Source organism: Anarhichas minor, unplaced genomic scaffold (assembly GCF_050575085.1).
Source record: "Anarhichas minor isolate MPS153535 unplaced genomic scaffold, ASM5057508v1 ptg000002l, whole genome shotgun sequence".
NCBI classification, from domain to species: domain Eukaryota; kingdom Metazoa; phylum Chordata; class Actinopteri; order Perciformes; family Anarhichadidae; genus Anarhichas; species Anarhichas minor.
The window spans coordinates 9,725,324-9,742,994 of NW_027466448.1; the positions used below are offsets into that span (position 1 = coordinate 9,725,324).

Below are 17,671 nucleotides of genomic sequence, written 5' to 3' on the forward strand. Positions count from 1 at the left end.
TCAGCAAACGCTATGACTGTGTTGTCTGAAAGTGTACTGTGCACTTGATGTAAACTTTCTGTTCTGTCAGCTGTGACTGTTGACGTTAGAGACTTGTTAATCACTAGACTGTGTAATGTGGTGTTAACATTTTTTGTCAGAATACATTTTTTTTTCCGGCATGTCACATAATATTACTATTTTCTTCATATCATATCAAATGGGAAAATATATTGTTGGTGCATTATTGTAAGCACAGATCGGTTTTGTGTCATTAATGAGTCTGTCTCTGGTCCTAACACACTAATGTGCATCTCATTTTAGAATGGGATCCTCTAAACTGGCTCTGCTGCTGGTCTTGCTGTCCTGCGTAGAGCACTGCCTGTCTGCCTCCTGTGTCGTTGACAGCTTCACAGTCAAAGGGGACTTTGACCCCAAGAGGGTGAGTGAATTGAAGCACATCGACAGCATGCATGTTGAAAAAAAAGTAAGTAAAATCCTTTCTGACCGTCCTCCTCCTTCTTTTTCATCGCAGTATGCTGGAAAGTGGTACGCACTGCAGAAGAAAGATCCAGAGGGCCTGTTCCTGCAGGACAACATCTCCGCTGAGTACACCATTGATGATGACGGCTCCATGACCGCCTCCTCCAAGGGACGCGTCACTCTGTTTGGGTGAGTCAGAGGGCCAGCGAGTGACTTTATTTCACTCACTATCTGCAGATAAGATAACATAATTCAAATGAAAAACCATCTTACATCACGTCTCTTTAAACCCCTTATGATCAGGGCAAATGGTCAGTTTGGTCACAAAGACCATCTTGATTCAGTTTTCAGGGTCAGCAGTTAGGCGCAGGTGTGATTTTGTAAAAGCACAAACAAAGTTAAAGAAATTCAGCTGTTTTAAGCTATTATGCCACTGCATACTGAAAGAAATCTAGGCTTTGTTTTGAGAAATGTAAAGAATACTGTACTGTAGTATATGCATATGCCGATGATACAGTATGTTGTCATTAGAATTTCTGAGGTTTACGCCGCTGAAATGTCCTGTAATTGAAAGAAAATGACAACGATATTAGCCAAAGACTGTTGATTTGTTGTGGGCGTACATTGTTCACTTTGACACTGACATGTGTGTGCTTGCAGCTTCTGGGTTGTGTGTGCTGACATGGCCGCCCAGTACTCTGTCCCCGACCCTGCCAGCCCCGGCAAGATGTTCATGAACTACCAGGGACTGGCCAGCTACCTGTCCAGCGGAGGTCAGCTGTGCACACATACCCACCCTCACACCCCTCTCATATCTCCACACTCCTCTTCACACTCGCTGACCTCTTCCTTCCTTTCTAACCAGGCGACAACTACTGGGTGATCGACACCGACTACGACAACTACGCCATCACCTACGCCTGCCGCACCCTGAAGGAAGATGGCAGCTGCGATGACGGCTATGCCATTATCTTTTCCAGGAACCCCCGCGGCCTGCCCCCCGCCATCCAGCGCATCGTCCGTCAGAAGCAGGAGGACATCTGCCTGGCCGGAGAGTTTCAGCCTGTGCTGCAGTCTGGAGCCTGCTAAAGAGAAAGAGAGAGCAGAGCAGGAGAGCGTGAAGCCAGCTAGTTACAGTCAAGAAGGCTTGAAAGCAAGAAGAGGGAGATTGAAAGAGTGTATGTGTAAGAAGGCCTGTATGTGAGAGTGATAATGTGACTGCACAGATACAGAAACATTAAAAAAAAAAGACTGAGAGGAGGAAAAACACAAGAATATAATTAGGCAAAGACAGTGGAAAAAGATGTTTTTTTTAAATCCATTTCCTCCTCTGTCACTCTGTGTTCATCCATTGTTTGTAAGGAAAATGTTACTGCTGCTTTGAAAGACGAAATAAAAGATATTTTTCTAAACAATATCACTGGAATTTTGTCCTTTTTGTAAAAAATTTCACTTTCAAAACATGTATATGTGACTGCATATAAATCCCTTAGTGGTAAAGCATGAAACCTTGTTGTTTAATAAAGCATAGAAACAGAGAAATGTTTGTCAGCAGTTGAGGCTTGAAAATATGCTGCACTTGTAAGTGGCTGTGATCCCTCCTGAGCTCAAGAGAATGCAGCCAAACCCAACACAATACACACGGATCAGTAATAAGCTTAGTGGTGGTCTGATGTTCAGAGACCTTAGTCCTCTTACATACTAACTCACCTGTTTGGCTACTTAGCATGTCCCAGGGGTCAACGATCATATCAGGAGCCACATAACTAAAGAGGTAAAATGAAAATGAAGGGAGAAGCAAGATGGTCGACAGTGAAAGACTGAGAGTGAGAGAGGCAGAAAGGCAGACGGGGAATGTTTGTGTCTGTAGCTGGTGTGTAATCCTGTTGATGTTATGCAACAAGCTGGATAGCAATGTGCTGAAGCCAATAATGGCGAGCATTACTGTAAACCAATATAATACACCTCATGCCCCGGCTTACTTTGTGCAACACAGTGTAACCCGCTCGGACACAACTCAAAAGCCAAAGATGACATAATGACAAAATGTTTCCTACACAACAGTGATTTGTAGTAATATTTCATTGGACATGCATCATTGAACTTTGTTGTGACTAAAATCAACTTATTTCATAAATTTCTTTCCAAAAAGGAACTGGAAACATTTTGAAATAATTCACTTTTTGCAGAATTTATTACCTTATTTCTGAGATGTAAAATCACACCGAGGATTAAAAGGCTGTCAACCCCGTATAGAGGACATTATAGAACAATGTGGACATTTTTCAACCACACTTTGTATTCCATATTTAACACAGAAGCATGCTAGAGTGATTGATTTGTACATCTGTCATCGTCCTTTATCAAACAGTACACCATGAAAAGGATCATGACCCCTCTTGTGCAGCAACATCAAAGATGTTCTCAGATGTTTTCTTCTTCTCCCTGTTTAAACGTCTCAGCAGGTTACCGTCAAATTTCTTCTGCAATGTGTCTAAAAATGTAAAATAATTCACTGAGTTTGCTCAGTTATATTTGTAGAGGCATCCCAGTTGTAAAATGGGAATGCATGACAGGGGAGCGTGAATAATGAGTGAGTGTTGACACTGGTTGGCGGGACAGGATGAAAAAGCTGCCGTAGAGTCAGTCTGCCTGTAAACTAGCTTAGCTCTGATAGGATCAACTGTTTGACCTTCCTGGAAATGAGACCATTTAATACGTAATGTTTTATACCCAAACAATAAAAGAAACTAACACTAGACATCGCTTTAGATGGAAAACAAGACCCAAAAAAAAGGATGTGGTCTCCCCTGTACTGCAGACTAAGACTTACTGTTAAAGCCCAGACTGTTGTCACGTAAAATAGGCTACAAGCTTGAGGTAAGAATATAAGTGGATGTATCTGCTTGAGTCTGGCGAGGCTCGAACCCAGATACCCAACGTCTGGAGGATGACAGAGTTCGGGGTTATGGTCCTTCAATGTTCTTCTCTGCAGCAAAGTTTGGATAAAATGACAGACACAAATCTACTCATTCTGATCTACTTTTTTTCAGTATCTTTTGTATATCAAGCGAGTGACTTTCCTCTCATACTGTTTAAGTTTTTACTGTCCATGCAGACTGTATCATGGTGCTGCGTTCAACTAGAAACAAAGGACTTTACTGTTTAAACACTCTATCTTATATAAAACTGTACATTGTGAATGTTTGCAAATGAATGCTGCCTTTACTGAATTGAATTGTGCATCAATTGCTACTATTAGATCTGGCCACGAGAGGGCAGTCGAGCTACATTGAACACTAAACAATGAGCTGGAAGACCCATTATAACTACTTTGGAGCACTGAAAGATAATTGGTGCGATTATGTTTGTGATTGTGGGCTCAGGGTGGGGATGAGATTTGATCTGACTGAGGGGATTTTTGTAGTATACCTTTAAAATGTCGGCCTGTTCTTGTTCACATAACCAGTAATGGAACAACACCAGAAAGCAGAAATGAATATATGACTTCAGTTTGATTGAAAACTTAGTGGTGTGTTGGGATCTTACACTGTAAATGGTGCCTGAATGCAGCACCTGAACTTGGGAGATGAGCTTGTTTTTGAAACACCACCAGACCGCTTAATCCAATGATCTGTCTGTCTCCTACTCACCATGTCGTCATTATCTCTCTGTGGAGAACAACAGAGGAGAGACAGAAGGCGACTGCCTGTGTACTCTACCTGCCGCCGTTTAAAAGATACAACAAAAAACATGAACAAGCTTCTGCTTGTGGATCGGGCTCCATGAATCCGCTTTACAGGGAAAGCACTGCAAAACAAAACACAACATAACAACAGCATATTAGTAGAGAAATCGGATAAAACAGACTTTCAAAGAAATCTGTTCATCAAGAAAAACTTCTGCAGAATAAATGTTGTATTGTAGCCAGCAATATAACTTACTGCTGCCTCAATATGTACCAAGGTCTCTCAATCTATATATGTGATTATGTGCAAATGACCTTGTATTCAGTCCCAGTCTGCACAATTTATGTTTTATTACAAACAAGAAAAGGTCATTAGATGCTGAGTGAGTGAGATCATTCAATCTGTTCCCAGTGCAGTTTACCTTGTTTCAGGAACGAGTGTCTGTACCTTGTACTCTGATAAACAAAGTCATTTAAAAGATCCTAAAAGCTGTTTGTCCTGCAGAACAGATGGCAAAGGTTCACTGTCGATGGCTGGCTTTTTGGCATTCATTACAAAAAGACTTTCCACTTAAGGGAAATTGTTCCTTTAAAGCGGCTACAAAGGGGACTCATTTTCTGAAATTGACGCCTTTACATTACATATCAGGCGTCATTTGGCTAGAAGGGCAGCTGTGCAAGGCATTAACATAATAAATGCTGCTGATACATTGTTAAATTACTGTTGTTATGGTCACAGGACAGCAGAGAGACATTTCTCAGTTTGTACCTGGCTCACTGTTTCTGCTCCTTCCGACTCATCGGACTTGCTGTCTGTCTTTTTATGCCTCTTTGAGTTGCCGAACAGGAATCTGCCGGGGGGGGGGGGGGGGGGGAGGCTTTGGCAAAACTGCTCTGGAAACAACATGCTATGCTTTTATCACAATGTCTGTGGAGCTCATGGCGATAACCTGAGGCTGGAGTCAATGTGTGTTTCAAGGATCACATTTCCCTGAATCCAGACCAAGACACCATTTTCTATGTAGGATCTTTCAAAAAACAACTCTACATTTAATTCATTCTAAAACACCAGTTCCACGCTGTGTTGTAGAGCTATAAAACCAATGCTCATGAGGGTATTTAGGAGCATGGTGACCCCTCTACAAAGATCATGACCCTAAATAATAGGGTTGATGGAAGACACGGTTGGGTTGTTATGTCATGACAAAGTGTGTGTGCAGGTAGGAGGTGCTCATTGGGCGATTGTCGGATGTGTCAGAGTCTGTCAAGTGGAGCAGAGTAAAAGCCAAACATGAAGACTACAACAATATTAGTCATTCTGGATCATTTGGCTCAGTTGAATGACGCAACGCACACATTGCCTGCCAGATCTTTACAACTCTGTCTCATCATTGTAACTTCCCCAGTATTCACCTAATTATTACAAGAGTTTGTCTTTAATGAAAGATTGCACGTTAGGCTACCAACAGCACTAATTACAAAGCAAATGTGTCTCTCCTTTTTTATCGTCTGGCAATCTTCAACATCTATGGGCCCATTGAGCATGCACACCAGCGTTTCCCTCAACCTATGAGGTGTCAGGGACTCACTCCCAACTCATATGGCACAATCCACCGTTTCCCAGCAGAGAGCCATGGCCTCAGACCTCCCTCTCATCCCGACCGCTCTACAATCAGCTGCCAACCGCCACACTGCATGCTGAAGGTCGCTGTCTGAACTACATCATCTGCAAAGAGCAGGCAAAGTTTTTACAATCTTCTACTGTCCAATGTTGGATGTTTTCTTTTTTCAAACCATTCTCTGTTAACCCAATGGTCTTGAGTGAAAATCCCAGTAGACCAGCAGTTTCAGAAATACTCAAACCAGCCCGTCTAGCAGCAACAACTATGCCACGTTCAGACTTACTAACATCCCCATTTTCCCCCGTTCTGATGCTGGGTTTGAACTTCTGCATATCGTCTCGAACATGTTTTTACTCATTATATGACCATTTTGAACAAAGTTGAGTAATTGTAAATGCATATATCAATACGAGACACCTTGACGATGACGCATACCAAGAATCTTTGTCCTAACTTTATGTTGACGCACTTTAAATAACTTTTTTTTATGAGCTTTGATGCAGCCATCCTTTCGTCATGGTGCAGTCAGAAAATGAGGAGCCCTGGTCATGTGACCATTTACACTAAACATGTGACACTGCACATATTTCATTTAGACCACATACATTTTAGTAACATTTGTAGTGCCTTATAAACGTTTTGTACGGTCACTTGTGACCGGTGGGATTAAATGGGTTACTGTAGCGTGTGTATAACTGATCTTCTAAGTGTGACTTCGTATTCAGTGTGTATGTTTTTATGAGTTATGGGCAAAGTTTAACATGATTTTTGTCTTTTTGAAAAGCTAAAGTTAATATGATTACATTTTTTAAGGATCTGGATAATGATGTTCCTATGATGTATAGCCACACTGTGTTGGTCAGTCCACCACTTTGGTCCAGACTGAAATATCTAAACACCTATTGATGAATTGGCATGACATGTTGTACAGACATTCATGGTCCCCACAGGGTCAATCATACGGCCTCTGGTGGTCCCCTGACCTCCTCTAACCCCATCGTCAGTTCAAAATGTGTCGTCCTACTTTGTGATTAGTCCTAATTGGTAAATATTGGCAAGCTAACACAAAACGGTGAACATGAGATTTGTTTTATGCAACTTCACCAACAGCAAAAAACAGTCCACTGAAGACGCTGCATATTGTCATTTGATTTCAGCATAAAAGCAATGTTTGTTCTAAGAAAGAATAGAGGAGTACACATGACACGGATTAAAGAAACTTTATTTAGTCAGAGTACAAACACAAAAACAGCAAAGACAATATTCTTGCAAAAGGAGTAAAGGTATGCATTACATCAAAAAAAGTAAAATTTTCCCCACTAAGTAATAAATATCTTGGTTAAGTACACAGCATTTTATTAGTAAGACAGTACAAAGATGGTTAGTCAGTTGCTCCCACACAAAAAACACATCTCTATTCTAAATTGATATAAGCATGCATAGCTACAGCAGTGCTGGACATATACTGTATGTTTGTTGCATTTACTCCAGACACAAACAATTGATCAAAGCATCACTGATAAGTCAAATGTTGGAAAGAACTTTTCTGAAAACACAAAACATTCATAGTCAAGCAATCCCCCCCCCCCCCCCCCCCCAAAATATCCTCTATTCAAAACAATATTTTCTCAGTTGCAAGGATAAATGATGTTCCGCAGCCCAGCTCTGTGCCACTTTCGGCCACTTTTTGTTCCCTCTTTTTATTTCTTGGTCTCCTCGATCTGCTCCACCTCGCTGGATTCGTCCACCACTTTGCCGTTGATCATCGTCTGAGTCACCACCTTCACAATCTTCCTGGTGCGAACATCAGGCTCTTCTGCACAGACACAGATGAGATGAGATGAGATGAGATGAGATGGAAGAAAACAGGATGATTTGGAATGAGATTCAATAAAATGAGTTGAAAGGACTAGTATCAATGGGACCGCATGAGATTTACACTGGTGAGAAAGTAAGCTGCGATGAAAAGAGATGATGAATTGTAAGAGGAGACAACGGTTCGATGATACGAGATTGAAAATATGAGATAATGCGGTGTGAGGAGAATGTGATTTGCAGAGATGAGATGCAATGAGGTGGTATGAGAGAGGAGGAGAGAAAACATTAGAGGCAGGGAAATAAATCATTTTAATCTCACATTCCTCTGTAATGTGTGTTGAATCATGTGTCTGAGTATCGCCTGCTCAGTCACTGCACTACCACAGTTTTAATTCTCCTGATGCATTTGGTTTGTTGTACACTGAACATGAACTAAATAAGACGCTATGTCTCTGCAGCTTCAAGTGAAGAACTATGTGCACGAAAAACAGCTTAAACTATTAAACTCCCCTGTCTCACGAAGGACTCCTAAAGGCGTCAGTTCATTGACTCTGTGTTGTTTTTAGTCTTCTGAATGTTGAAGTTGTTAATCCAGCAGCATGAGTCAGTCAGATTAAGACACACTTCCAAGTTGTTGCTGTGTCTTAAGGTGGGTGTGAAAACATTTATCCCAATGTCGTACCTTACAACATTGGGATAAATGCTTTCACACCCACCTTTGTTGCTATAGGAGCTGAGCTGTTGGTGGTGTTTGCATTGTGTTGAGGTGCATAAAACAACCATTAGTCCATGGGCCAATTGGGTGTGTGAATGAATATGTGTCTGTCAGCCTCACTTAAACACTGTCAAATTACAACATAAACATATGGGAACAGTTTGCTGAACTTATCTCCTTCGTCATTACAGCTTTAGTCACTCTTTGCCTCCCTGTTTCATTCAGGGCGTGATAAGAATAAATGAATGAGCAGTGCTTCACTCTTTGCTGTGCTTATGTGCTATTATATAATACTGTGCTTGAAAGTCCTTCTGGTGCTCTGACATACCAGCAGTGACTTTGCGCTCTTTTTGTCAGTTAAATATTAAAAGCCAGGTGCTCACTTTTTGGTGGAGGAGGAACTTCCTTGACTCTGAGGGGCAGAAAGGAAACATGTTAGAATTAGTATCTTTAGACACATTTAAAAGAATAGTTCAAGAAATGCGCTTTTCCGCTTTCTTGCTGAGAGTTAGACGAGAAGATCGATACCACTCTCATGCTTGGTATGAGGCTGGTGCCAGCAGCTAGTTAGCTTAGCATAAAGACTGGGGAAAAAAGAGGGAAACAGCTAGCCTGGCTAAAAGTAAAATGTAACAAAATCCACCTACCAGGACCTGTAAAGCTAAACTGATTAACATGGTAAAGTCAGAAGACAAGTTGTGGTTTTACAGGGGTTTTGTTACTGTTGGAATGAGCCAACTTATGCTAAGCTAGGCCTGTAGCGGACTGATATGAGAGTGGTATTGATTTTTCAATCAGCTCTCATCCAGTCATGGGACTATAAAACGTACGCCTCCTCTCCCTCCAGCAGGCGCCTGTAGGTGGCGATCTCCATCTCCAGGTTCTGCTTGATGCGGAGGAGCTGCTCGTAGTCGGTCTTGGTGCGCTGCATGTCCAGCCTGAGCTGCGAGAGGTCGTCCTCCAGCTGGTTCAGGGTGGCCTGCAGCCGCTCCATCTCAGAAGAGTATTTCTGGCCAGTCTCACCCAGGTTACCTTCCAGCGCCGACATCTGAGGAGAGAAAGGGGAAATAGTGAGAGAGCTGAACTGCCTTCTCCTACCTGACTCCATTGCGAGCTTTTAATGGTCCCATTTCCTCCGAAGGCGTTTGCCAGTAGAAACGAAACCTCAGTGTCTCCTGATTCTAAAATCAACAAATACCTGTGGGCTGGCAAGGCCTTGGCATCCAAAACAAAATCGCTGCTCAGACATGATTAAATGATTACCCATCTCACCACCGAAACTCACCCCTATAGAATTTAGCAACTGAACTCGCCATGTCTGGCATGACTTATTAGCGTGGGAGAACATGTTTACTGTCAACACAGGATTAGAAGAGCCAAAAGCCAAATGATTTTTCTCAGACGTTGACGTCAAGTTAAAATAAACCTGTGTATGGAGACTGAATCTGAACTTCAGTAGGGATTTCCTGTGTTGTATCTGTCAAATCCCTTCTAATCCCGGTCTATCTTTAACACAATGCCATAATTCATCTTGGCGTTGTGAAAAAGAAACACTCATAGTCATACTTGAAATTCATGGTTGCGGTGTTTGCACTGCTTAATGCTCATTAAGTTTTGTTTGCACAGCTGAAAGTGTAGAAACATCACTTGCACGATTATTTTTAAACCAAAAACACAACTATGTCAGGCTTCTGCTGTCAGAGAGGAGGAACAAGCACATTGCTGTTCTGCAATGTGCACATTGTTGAATTTCCTATTCTAAACAGCAATCTTCAATTCTCGTAATCAATCCATTCTCATGGAGCCAAAAGGTGTGAACATTTGTGCATTTTCTTTATATGTTGACATGGAGACTCCTCCTTTACCAAAAGGTCTCTTTCGCCAGTCAATGCTTGTAGAATGAAATCCTCTTATGTCTCGTGTGTGTGTCCGTGGGATAATTTGCCCCTCGCTTCTCAGCTGTACCAGCTCACCTGTTTGTGCAGACTCTCCAGCTCCACCTCCAGGTTCTGCAGGAAGCGCTGCCTCTCGATCAGCTCGCTCTGAGCTCCTCTCAGAGCCTCGTTGCTCTCCTTCACGTCATTCTGCACCATCTCCAGCTGGACAGGACACACAAACGTCACAGGAATGTACACTCTAATGAAAATGCATGTATTAAGAGAATTCTCTTGTCACAAGAAAGAAATGAAAGTTGCTCCCCTCACCTTCTTGAGGTACCACTGATCCGTTTGCTCCTTGTTCTTCTTGACAATCCCCTCATACTGGGAACGCAGGTCGGACAGAATGGTGCCCAGCTCCGGCCCGGTGGCCGAGTCCACCTCCACATTCACCTCATCTTTGGCAATACGAGACCTCATCTGCTCCAGTTCCTGCAGGGGGAAACATAGTGACTTCTTAATTATCTTTTGTCACAGTGTGCATACGTTTTTTTTTTTTTAATTTAAAAGAACCTGATGGTTGTCATCTCTAAATAAACTTAAAATTGTACAGTGTGTGAATATACAGACGACATATGAAACCAGGAATAGTGAACCCTTCACCGCAGGGTGGCAGAGAGGATGTGAGGACATCTTCATAATTTAGATGTTCTCCATTAATAATCGAATGGGCAGAGCTCACCTTACCTCTGGCTTTTCAGCTCACACACACACACACACTGAACTCTATTAATGAGTATTCACTGGATCTCTTTCACTCTCGTTTCTTTGTGTGTGACAAACACACACGCACATTGTGTATTTTATTCTATGCACAGTATTTGTATCCTTGCTTGGTAGGTGGGGGGAGAGTCTATACTTTCAACATAAATGACTGACAGAGTGCATAGATGAGAGCAGACTAAGAGTCATCAACAGTTCACTTTCCTCACACTGGACAGGGTCAAGACCTTCACATGTGGTTAAATAAGACAAACAAGCAACTGTAAAATAAGTATGTGATTTGCATGCAGGATACATGTGCTTAATGTATTCCAGGATCAACAAAAGCCTAAATAATCCAGTCTCAGTTAGTGAAATTCATTCTCGATATCTGCAGCTGCTCATGAATTGGATCGGTGCTGTTTTGTTTTTGTTTACATTGTGTTTCAGTAAGTAGGAGATCCATCCTTCTGTTGGTGAGAGGAGGTAAATGTATCTTTTTATCCACCCCCAGAGGACAGGAGTCCGGTCGCCTCAGATCAGCTGATTGGGCCGAAAGAGCAGTTTAGGAAACCAGATCTACCCGTGTCTTTTGTCCAGAGTAACCAGAGAACCACCTCTCTGTTTCTTCCCCCCTCCCTACACTTTTTTCCCCCCTGTCCACTTAGGCTCTAAATAAGACCTCATGAGTCCACCAAACTGGGTCAGACCGATATCAAACAACTTGTTGTTTGTGAGGGCAGGTTGCAGAATAATGAAAACGAGATAAGGCCAAGGTCGAGTAATGGAGACGTAAATGTGATAAACAGCGTGTTAAAAGACGTGCACACCATGTGGGTGAAGAAGAGTACAGACAAAAAAACAAGTATACAGACAGAGTTAGATCAGACTCACCTCCTCGTGGTTTTTCTTGAGGAAGTAAAGTTCTTCTTTCAGGCTGTCCAGATCTCCTCTCAGGGAGGCGATGATCTGCTCGTGGTCGGTCTTGGCCTTTTTCAGAGCAACACAGTCTCGCTCCACAGACTGACACATCACCAGCTCTGTCTCCCACCTAGTCAAGTCCAGATGAATAGAGAGAAAGGTAGAAAACAGAATACTTAATGTTTATTTACCTTCTTTACAATTGCTTACAAAATGCCTCATAAAGTTACATGTAACCTTTAAAGCTTTGATATGTCTGCAGATGAACAAACATTTATATATAAAAGAAGACGAGTGTTTTTCATTGATCTAGTTCTGTCCATCTCATGACATCTCTTTGCATAACTTTCATTAAACAAAATACTCAAGAGTCTCTGCATGCACTCTGACTTTAGAGGGTAAAAGGGACAGGAAGAAGGAGGAAATGAATGGTTAAAGCGGTCTAAATTAAAGTGATATGATAGTTTAATCATTAACCACTCACTTGATTCTGAAGTCGTCAGCAGCCAGTTTAGCATTGTCAATCTCTAACATGAGACGAGCATTTTCCAAGGTCCTCTTCCTCACCTGCCAAACACCAAAGTAGAGAAACAATAGACTTTAAAATCCCTAAAGTCAGTCTTCACACAGAAGTCATCTGCTTTTAATGCTTGATGTATTACACTCACATGTTTAAAGGTATACTGGCAGTAAAAGTGGGGTACCAATGTTACAAAAGACACATGAAAGTTTGAATCATTATACCTAAAATAAGGTGACGCATTAGGTTTTCATTAAACGGTAACTTTTTTCCATTTGGTAGGCAAAAATAATGATTAACTTTGTTCAGGCTTGGTTTGGTACAAGTTAACTCAAAGATTAAGCGCAGGTCAAATTCTGCCTCTGATGAATCAAGTGATGCAGCTCCTGCACATGTCCACATTTGCATTGGTGTTTTGGCTATGTAAAATAACAAATGTCATCATCGTGGACCTTGAGAACTTGTGCCGGTCTCTATGCTGCATGTCTGGTGTGGTTGCACGTCCCTTCATGCCTACCTCTTGCTCAACAGCATGAGCTTGGGCCATCAGGGAATCAAGATCATGACCTTTGGGAATGCGGTCGAGCATCACCTGCTTGATCTTCATCTCCAGGTCTGCGTTGGAGCACTCCAGTGAATGCACCTGGAGGAAGAGGAAGAGAAAAAGACAGTTCAATGGTCTTAGTGTTCAATGATCAACAGTGCTGGTTTAATGCGTCAGACCTTATCCAGGTAGTTGGCCAGACGGTTGTTCAGGCTCTGCATGGCTTCCTTATCGTTGATGTTGTTGCCGTGTAGGCCATTAAGTTGCAGGCTTGTTGGCCCGTTGAGATCCTGGCCGGTAGAGGCCGAGCGACTCAGAGGGCTGGCTGCGGTGAAAGACACGGAAGCGCGGGAGCGAGCGCGGCCGGTGTCCATCAGAGAGCGGCTGGAGAAGGAGGGCTGACGGTTCACAGAGAAGCTCCTCACTGACATGCTGGAGGCTATGATGGGGGGGGCTGTGGGGCAAGAGGAAAACGACGATGAACAACTCACGGAAATGTTGGTGAACTTGTAAAGACAAAGTGGAGGCAATACATGAAGAGAGAAACAGAACAAGAGCAAGATCACTTGTGTTACATCCATCACAGCTGCTAAGGGTTCACCTCTCTGAATAGACACTGGATGGATGTTCAAATGACACATGTCATAAGGAAAATACTTCAAATAGCAGATTTATTTCAGTCATTTTAAGTTACATGAGATCTGGCTGTGGAAAAGCTCTTTTGTGGCCCTTAAGTAAATGTGTTTTATTCCAGCATTTGGCAGCTAAACGCAAAGTAGGGTCTTATATTCAAGACCACTAAAAATGATGAAAGGAGTCTTTCAATGAGTGCACATGTGACCGGCTAGTGGCTTTTCAATTGAACGATCTGCATGGAAGACATTGGCTGACTACGGTCACAGCCTCTTCAGTCTGTCCATCTCGGCTCCGTTCAAATACAGCTTCAACTCAAGCCAGTGTAAAATCTAAATGGAAATGAGCACAGCTCAACCCGGGGTCGAAGGAGAGCCTCTCACCGGGACCAAGAACGCTCTCATACAGTCTATTACCATGATAATAAGGTGCATTTTATATTCAAGAAGGCACTAATGGAGGATTCACGAAAACAGAAAAAAAACTGAGGAGATAACAAAGTGGCTCCAAAAAATAGAGCTAAAGGTTAAGACTACTGGTGATGTGGTTACATGTTATAACATATTATGAAAGTGATGTCTCTGTTTAGATCCAGTGCACAAAAAAAAGAAATTCTCAATGTTACTTTGAATAAATACCTCATATTTTCTCTCCAACCTCATTTGATGGTATGTTTAACAGGTGTTCACATTACTTCCTGGACCTTTAAGTGTGACTAGTTGCTGCATGGATGTCAAACATGGACAGTGTATCTTTGTCTGTGTGTGTGTGTGTGTGTGTGTTTCTGCAGATTAGCGGTCAAGGGAACCTCTCTGTCTCTCTGTCACTTGATCCTCGCAACACCGTTCCCACAAAACTACAAAGGACCAGGCAGGAGACAGACGGTCCTTGTTCGGATGAAAGATAGAGCTGGCATGGGAAAATGATCGGGAACATATTCCGAGTGAATTCCGGTGACACAAAGAAACACATTGTTGTGCAGGAAATGGAACTTCCATTTCATTTTTTTGTTTAAATCATCTCATCATTAGCTGGCAAATAGTTGTGTTGACAACTGTTGAATGGACGAGAGCAAGAATATAAGATGCATGTCCTTGAAAGCGGTAGAAGCTTTTTTCTTCCAATTATCGTTTTCATTGAGATAAATGGTTTCATTTTTTCCCCGTCTCAACTACTACATTTTGTAAAATACCAAGTGGAATTGCTGAAAACGATTTAAATCAATTCTGATAAATCTAATTGCTAAGAAATAATTTCTTTAAAAAAAACATCCTACTCACCAGAGTTTTCTTCAGATAGGCACAGCTGGGATCCAGAGGAATACCAGAGGATCTGTGCTGCTGATGCTACAGGTGAGCTTATATGCAGGTGTGCAGGAAGTGGGAGGGGCTAGCTCGGAACAGGAGGCGCATGTGTTTACTGCTCCTGGAGGTTTTGATATGTGGAGTCTTTTGATGAAACTGTAACATATCTCCATTTCACCTGCCTACTACTGAGGCGCAATAGTCTGAGATACTCCATGCTCACGTTGTACCTTTATTATGAGGCAGTTACAGAATAAATGTTGGTCTGTACTACAATGATCAGCTCTGATAAGAAACATTTCTACTTACTTTTGTATCAATTCTGTAGATCTTGGCTTGGATTCCCACACAAACTAGTTGCGATATCACAAAATCCTGCTCGTAAGCAGATGTGGGAAACTCATGCAAGTGATCATGCGGAATTTTTCCTCCTTCATCAGACGAATGTGAAAACAGACTTCTAGGGTAAAAGTGGACACACTACACATCGAGGGGACTTGTATATGGTGAACATATTCACAATCAACTCCCTTTTTACACATCCAGCAGACACGGAACAACATAATCATTCATTTGAAGCAGTGTTTCTGGCCACCTTGTGAATGTAAGTGCAATACTCGCTCTCCTTTTAGCTCTGTTTTTGGTCTCCAACAGTTCCTGAGAGAAATGGCTGCTAAATGCTATTATATATCTCATCATCATCACCAGCCCTTTATTGTTTGTGTTTAGGTGGGTGGCGTGGAGCCCTCCTGTCTTGCAGTCAGTCATCTCGTTGCAACCTGACGCTACCTGTCAGAGATAACATATTCAACAAGCTGCTCACAAAGAAAACATGCTGGTCGAAGCACTTTGCAACAAACATGATGAACACTCATAATAGTTTACATGCAGACACAAAAATAGAAGCTTTGAACTTTTGAAAGAATGTGCCATTGTTAATAAAGTTGGAACTTTAAAGATGAAGCTGTATTTGAGCTAGAGCACACACACACACACACACACACACACACACACACACACACTGCAGTTGTCAACTACGCAATGCTGTAACTATAACTCTTTGAACTTTGTCCATGCCCAATCTCATATAAACATAGAGGAAGGTGTGATATTATGAATGTGTGGGTGACACATATTATCATATTCAAATAAAAGAGAAGGAAATGTTTATTTTCTCTTTCAGCATTGTAAATGTCTCCATTTGCATCCACAAACATTCAGTATTTTGTTCCTGCGAGTTGTATTTGAGCAAATGGCTTTATTATCGTATATTGGTTCATGACTTATTGTTCTTCTGTACACTAGATTCACTTCCTGTATAATGCAGTCACGGTAGTGCTCTGCACTGTATCTGTGTCCTTACATTTTACAAGCTGCAACATTAGAAACAAACCAGCTGAAAGTCCTCTCAATACTCTGGTCTCAGTTTACCATTTTGTATTGCCCAGAACCAGAGTGGTCATGCAATGATCATATTACATCACTGTTGTGGTACTCTGATGAAGGCTTGTTTGCTAAAAGCACATGATCCTAAGAAGAAATGTTACAACGTGGAACATATAGAACATAAAATGTCAAACATAAAAGACAAAATTATTATTCAGAGGCTAATCAATAGAAATTAGTTTTAAGATGTGATTTATATATATTTATTGTATATGGGTAATACAATGGATTTGCATTACAATATTGCTAATTTTGGTACAAATAGTTTCCAGTGCCTTCACTGTATATACTCCCATTAGACCACACATCATTCACCAGTCAGTGATCTCCAGCGTTACAGCTGTAATACATCTCCACTCTGTGGTGAAGGCTGGTCAATACAAGTCAAATCCACAACAAAGCCGGTGGCAGTTCTTCCCAAAAGAGGGCAGTAACAAGCTGTAGTGCTAGCTCTCATCATCCCAACAGACTAACTAACTGGATTGTCCATGTTTATAAATGCTTGGTAGATTAAATGAAATGAAATGGGTTTGAATAAAAATTTAAATTAAAGAATGTATTATTTTAACTCTTTAGCATTTAGTATTGTCTTTTAATTTCCAATTAGCTTTAAAGGGACAGCCCCAAATCCCAACATTTTTTTTTCCTCTTGCTATTTATCAAGATGTTTGCCTTCTCTTGAATATAATAGGACTATATGACACTCGGCTTGTGGTGCTCAAAGAGCCAAAAAATCACGACCCGGTTACGCAGGATAATCCACAGACCTTGTTGTAAGCAATTTCAAGTAGCAACTATTGTTGAAAGAAAATAGTTCCTACATGAAATTGCTAACAAGAAGAAAACAAATTACCAATAATAAGTGGATTTAAGAGGCATTTATTGTTGAATTTTTCAAATAATTTGCTTTCACTCTGAGCACCACAAGCTGAGTGCCATAGTCCCGTTATATTGGAGAGAATGCAGACATCGATATCTCCAGAACTAGGGCAGCTCACAGCAAAACAATCTAGATTTATAAATAGCACTACAGGTAAGAGAACGATCGCTTTAAGGTTGGGAAATTAATCTAGACTGTCTAACAGTTCAATTTATATAGCATATTATGTATCTGCTTTTTCAGCTCTTCATTGAAGCTAAATTATGTTCACGCTGTGAAGAAAATACTCCAATCAGGAGTTTACAAGGATAAGCTGGCTACTGTGATCAACACATGGATGTGGGCAAGTGAGGCTGGCACAGTCAATGCTTTATCTATATATGTGTACCATCTGTTATCACAAGACACACTGATACATCGGGTGCAAATATTACTTGCAAGAATGAACTAATTGTTCATAATTCTAACATCAATAACTC

General features: G+C 41.5%; 2 protein-coding genes across 2 annotated transcripts; one reads left to right on the forward strand and one right to left on the reverse strand.

The window, feature by feature from the left end:
• The first annotated feature begins 304 nt into the window (after nucleotides 1–304).
• Nucleotides 305–1,590, forward strand: rbp4l (retinol binding protein 4, like). The gene is made up of 4 exons (XM_076105070.1): nucleotides 305–421; nucleotides 515–651; nucleotides 1,123–1,235; nucleotides 1,328–1,590. The coding sequence occupies exons 1-4, from the start codon at nucleotides 305–307 to the stop codon at nucleotides 1,549–1,551; spliced, it is 591 nt and encodes a 196-aa protein (XP_075961185.1). The 3' UTR covers nucleotides 1,552–1,590.
• Nucleotides 1,591–7,472: 5,882 nt separating this feature from the next.
• Nucleotides 7,473–15,039, reverse strand: LOC142948257 (keratin, type I cytoskeletal 18). Its single transcript, XM_076090156.1, has 11 exons — nucleotides 14,866–15,039; nucleotides 13,531–13,534; nucleotides 13,109–13,383; nucleotides 12,903–13,028; nucleotides 12,350–12,432; nucleotides 11,839–11,995; nucleotides 10,510–10,674; nucleotides 10,279–10,404; nucleotides 9,136–9,353; nucleotides 8,689–8,717; nucleotides 7,473–7,588 (listed from the first exon to the last, which is right to left on the reverse strand). The coding sequence occupies exons 1-11, from the start codon at nucleotides 15,037–15,039 to the stop codon at nucleotides 7,473–7,475; spliced, it is 1,473 nt and encodes a 490-aa protein (XP_075946271.1).
• Nucleotides 15,040–17,671: the final 2,632 nt, after the last annotated feature.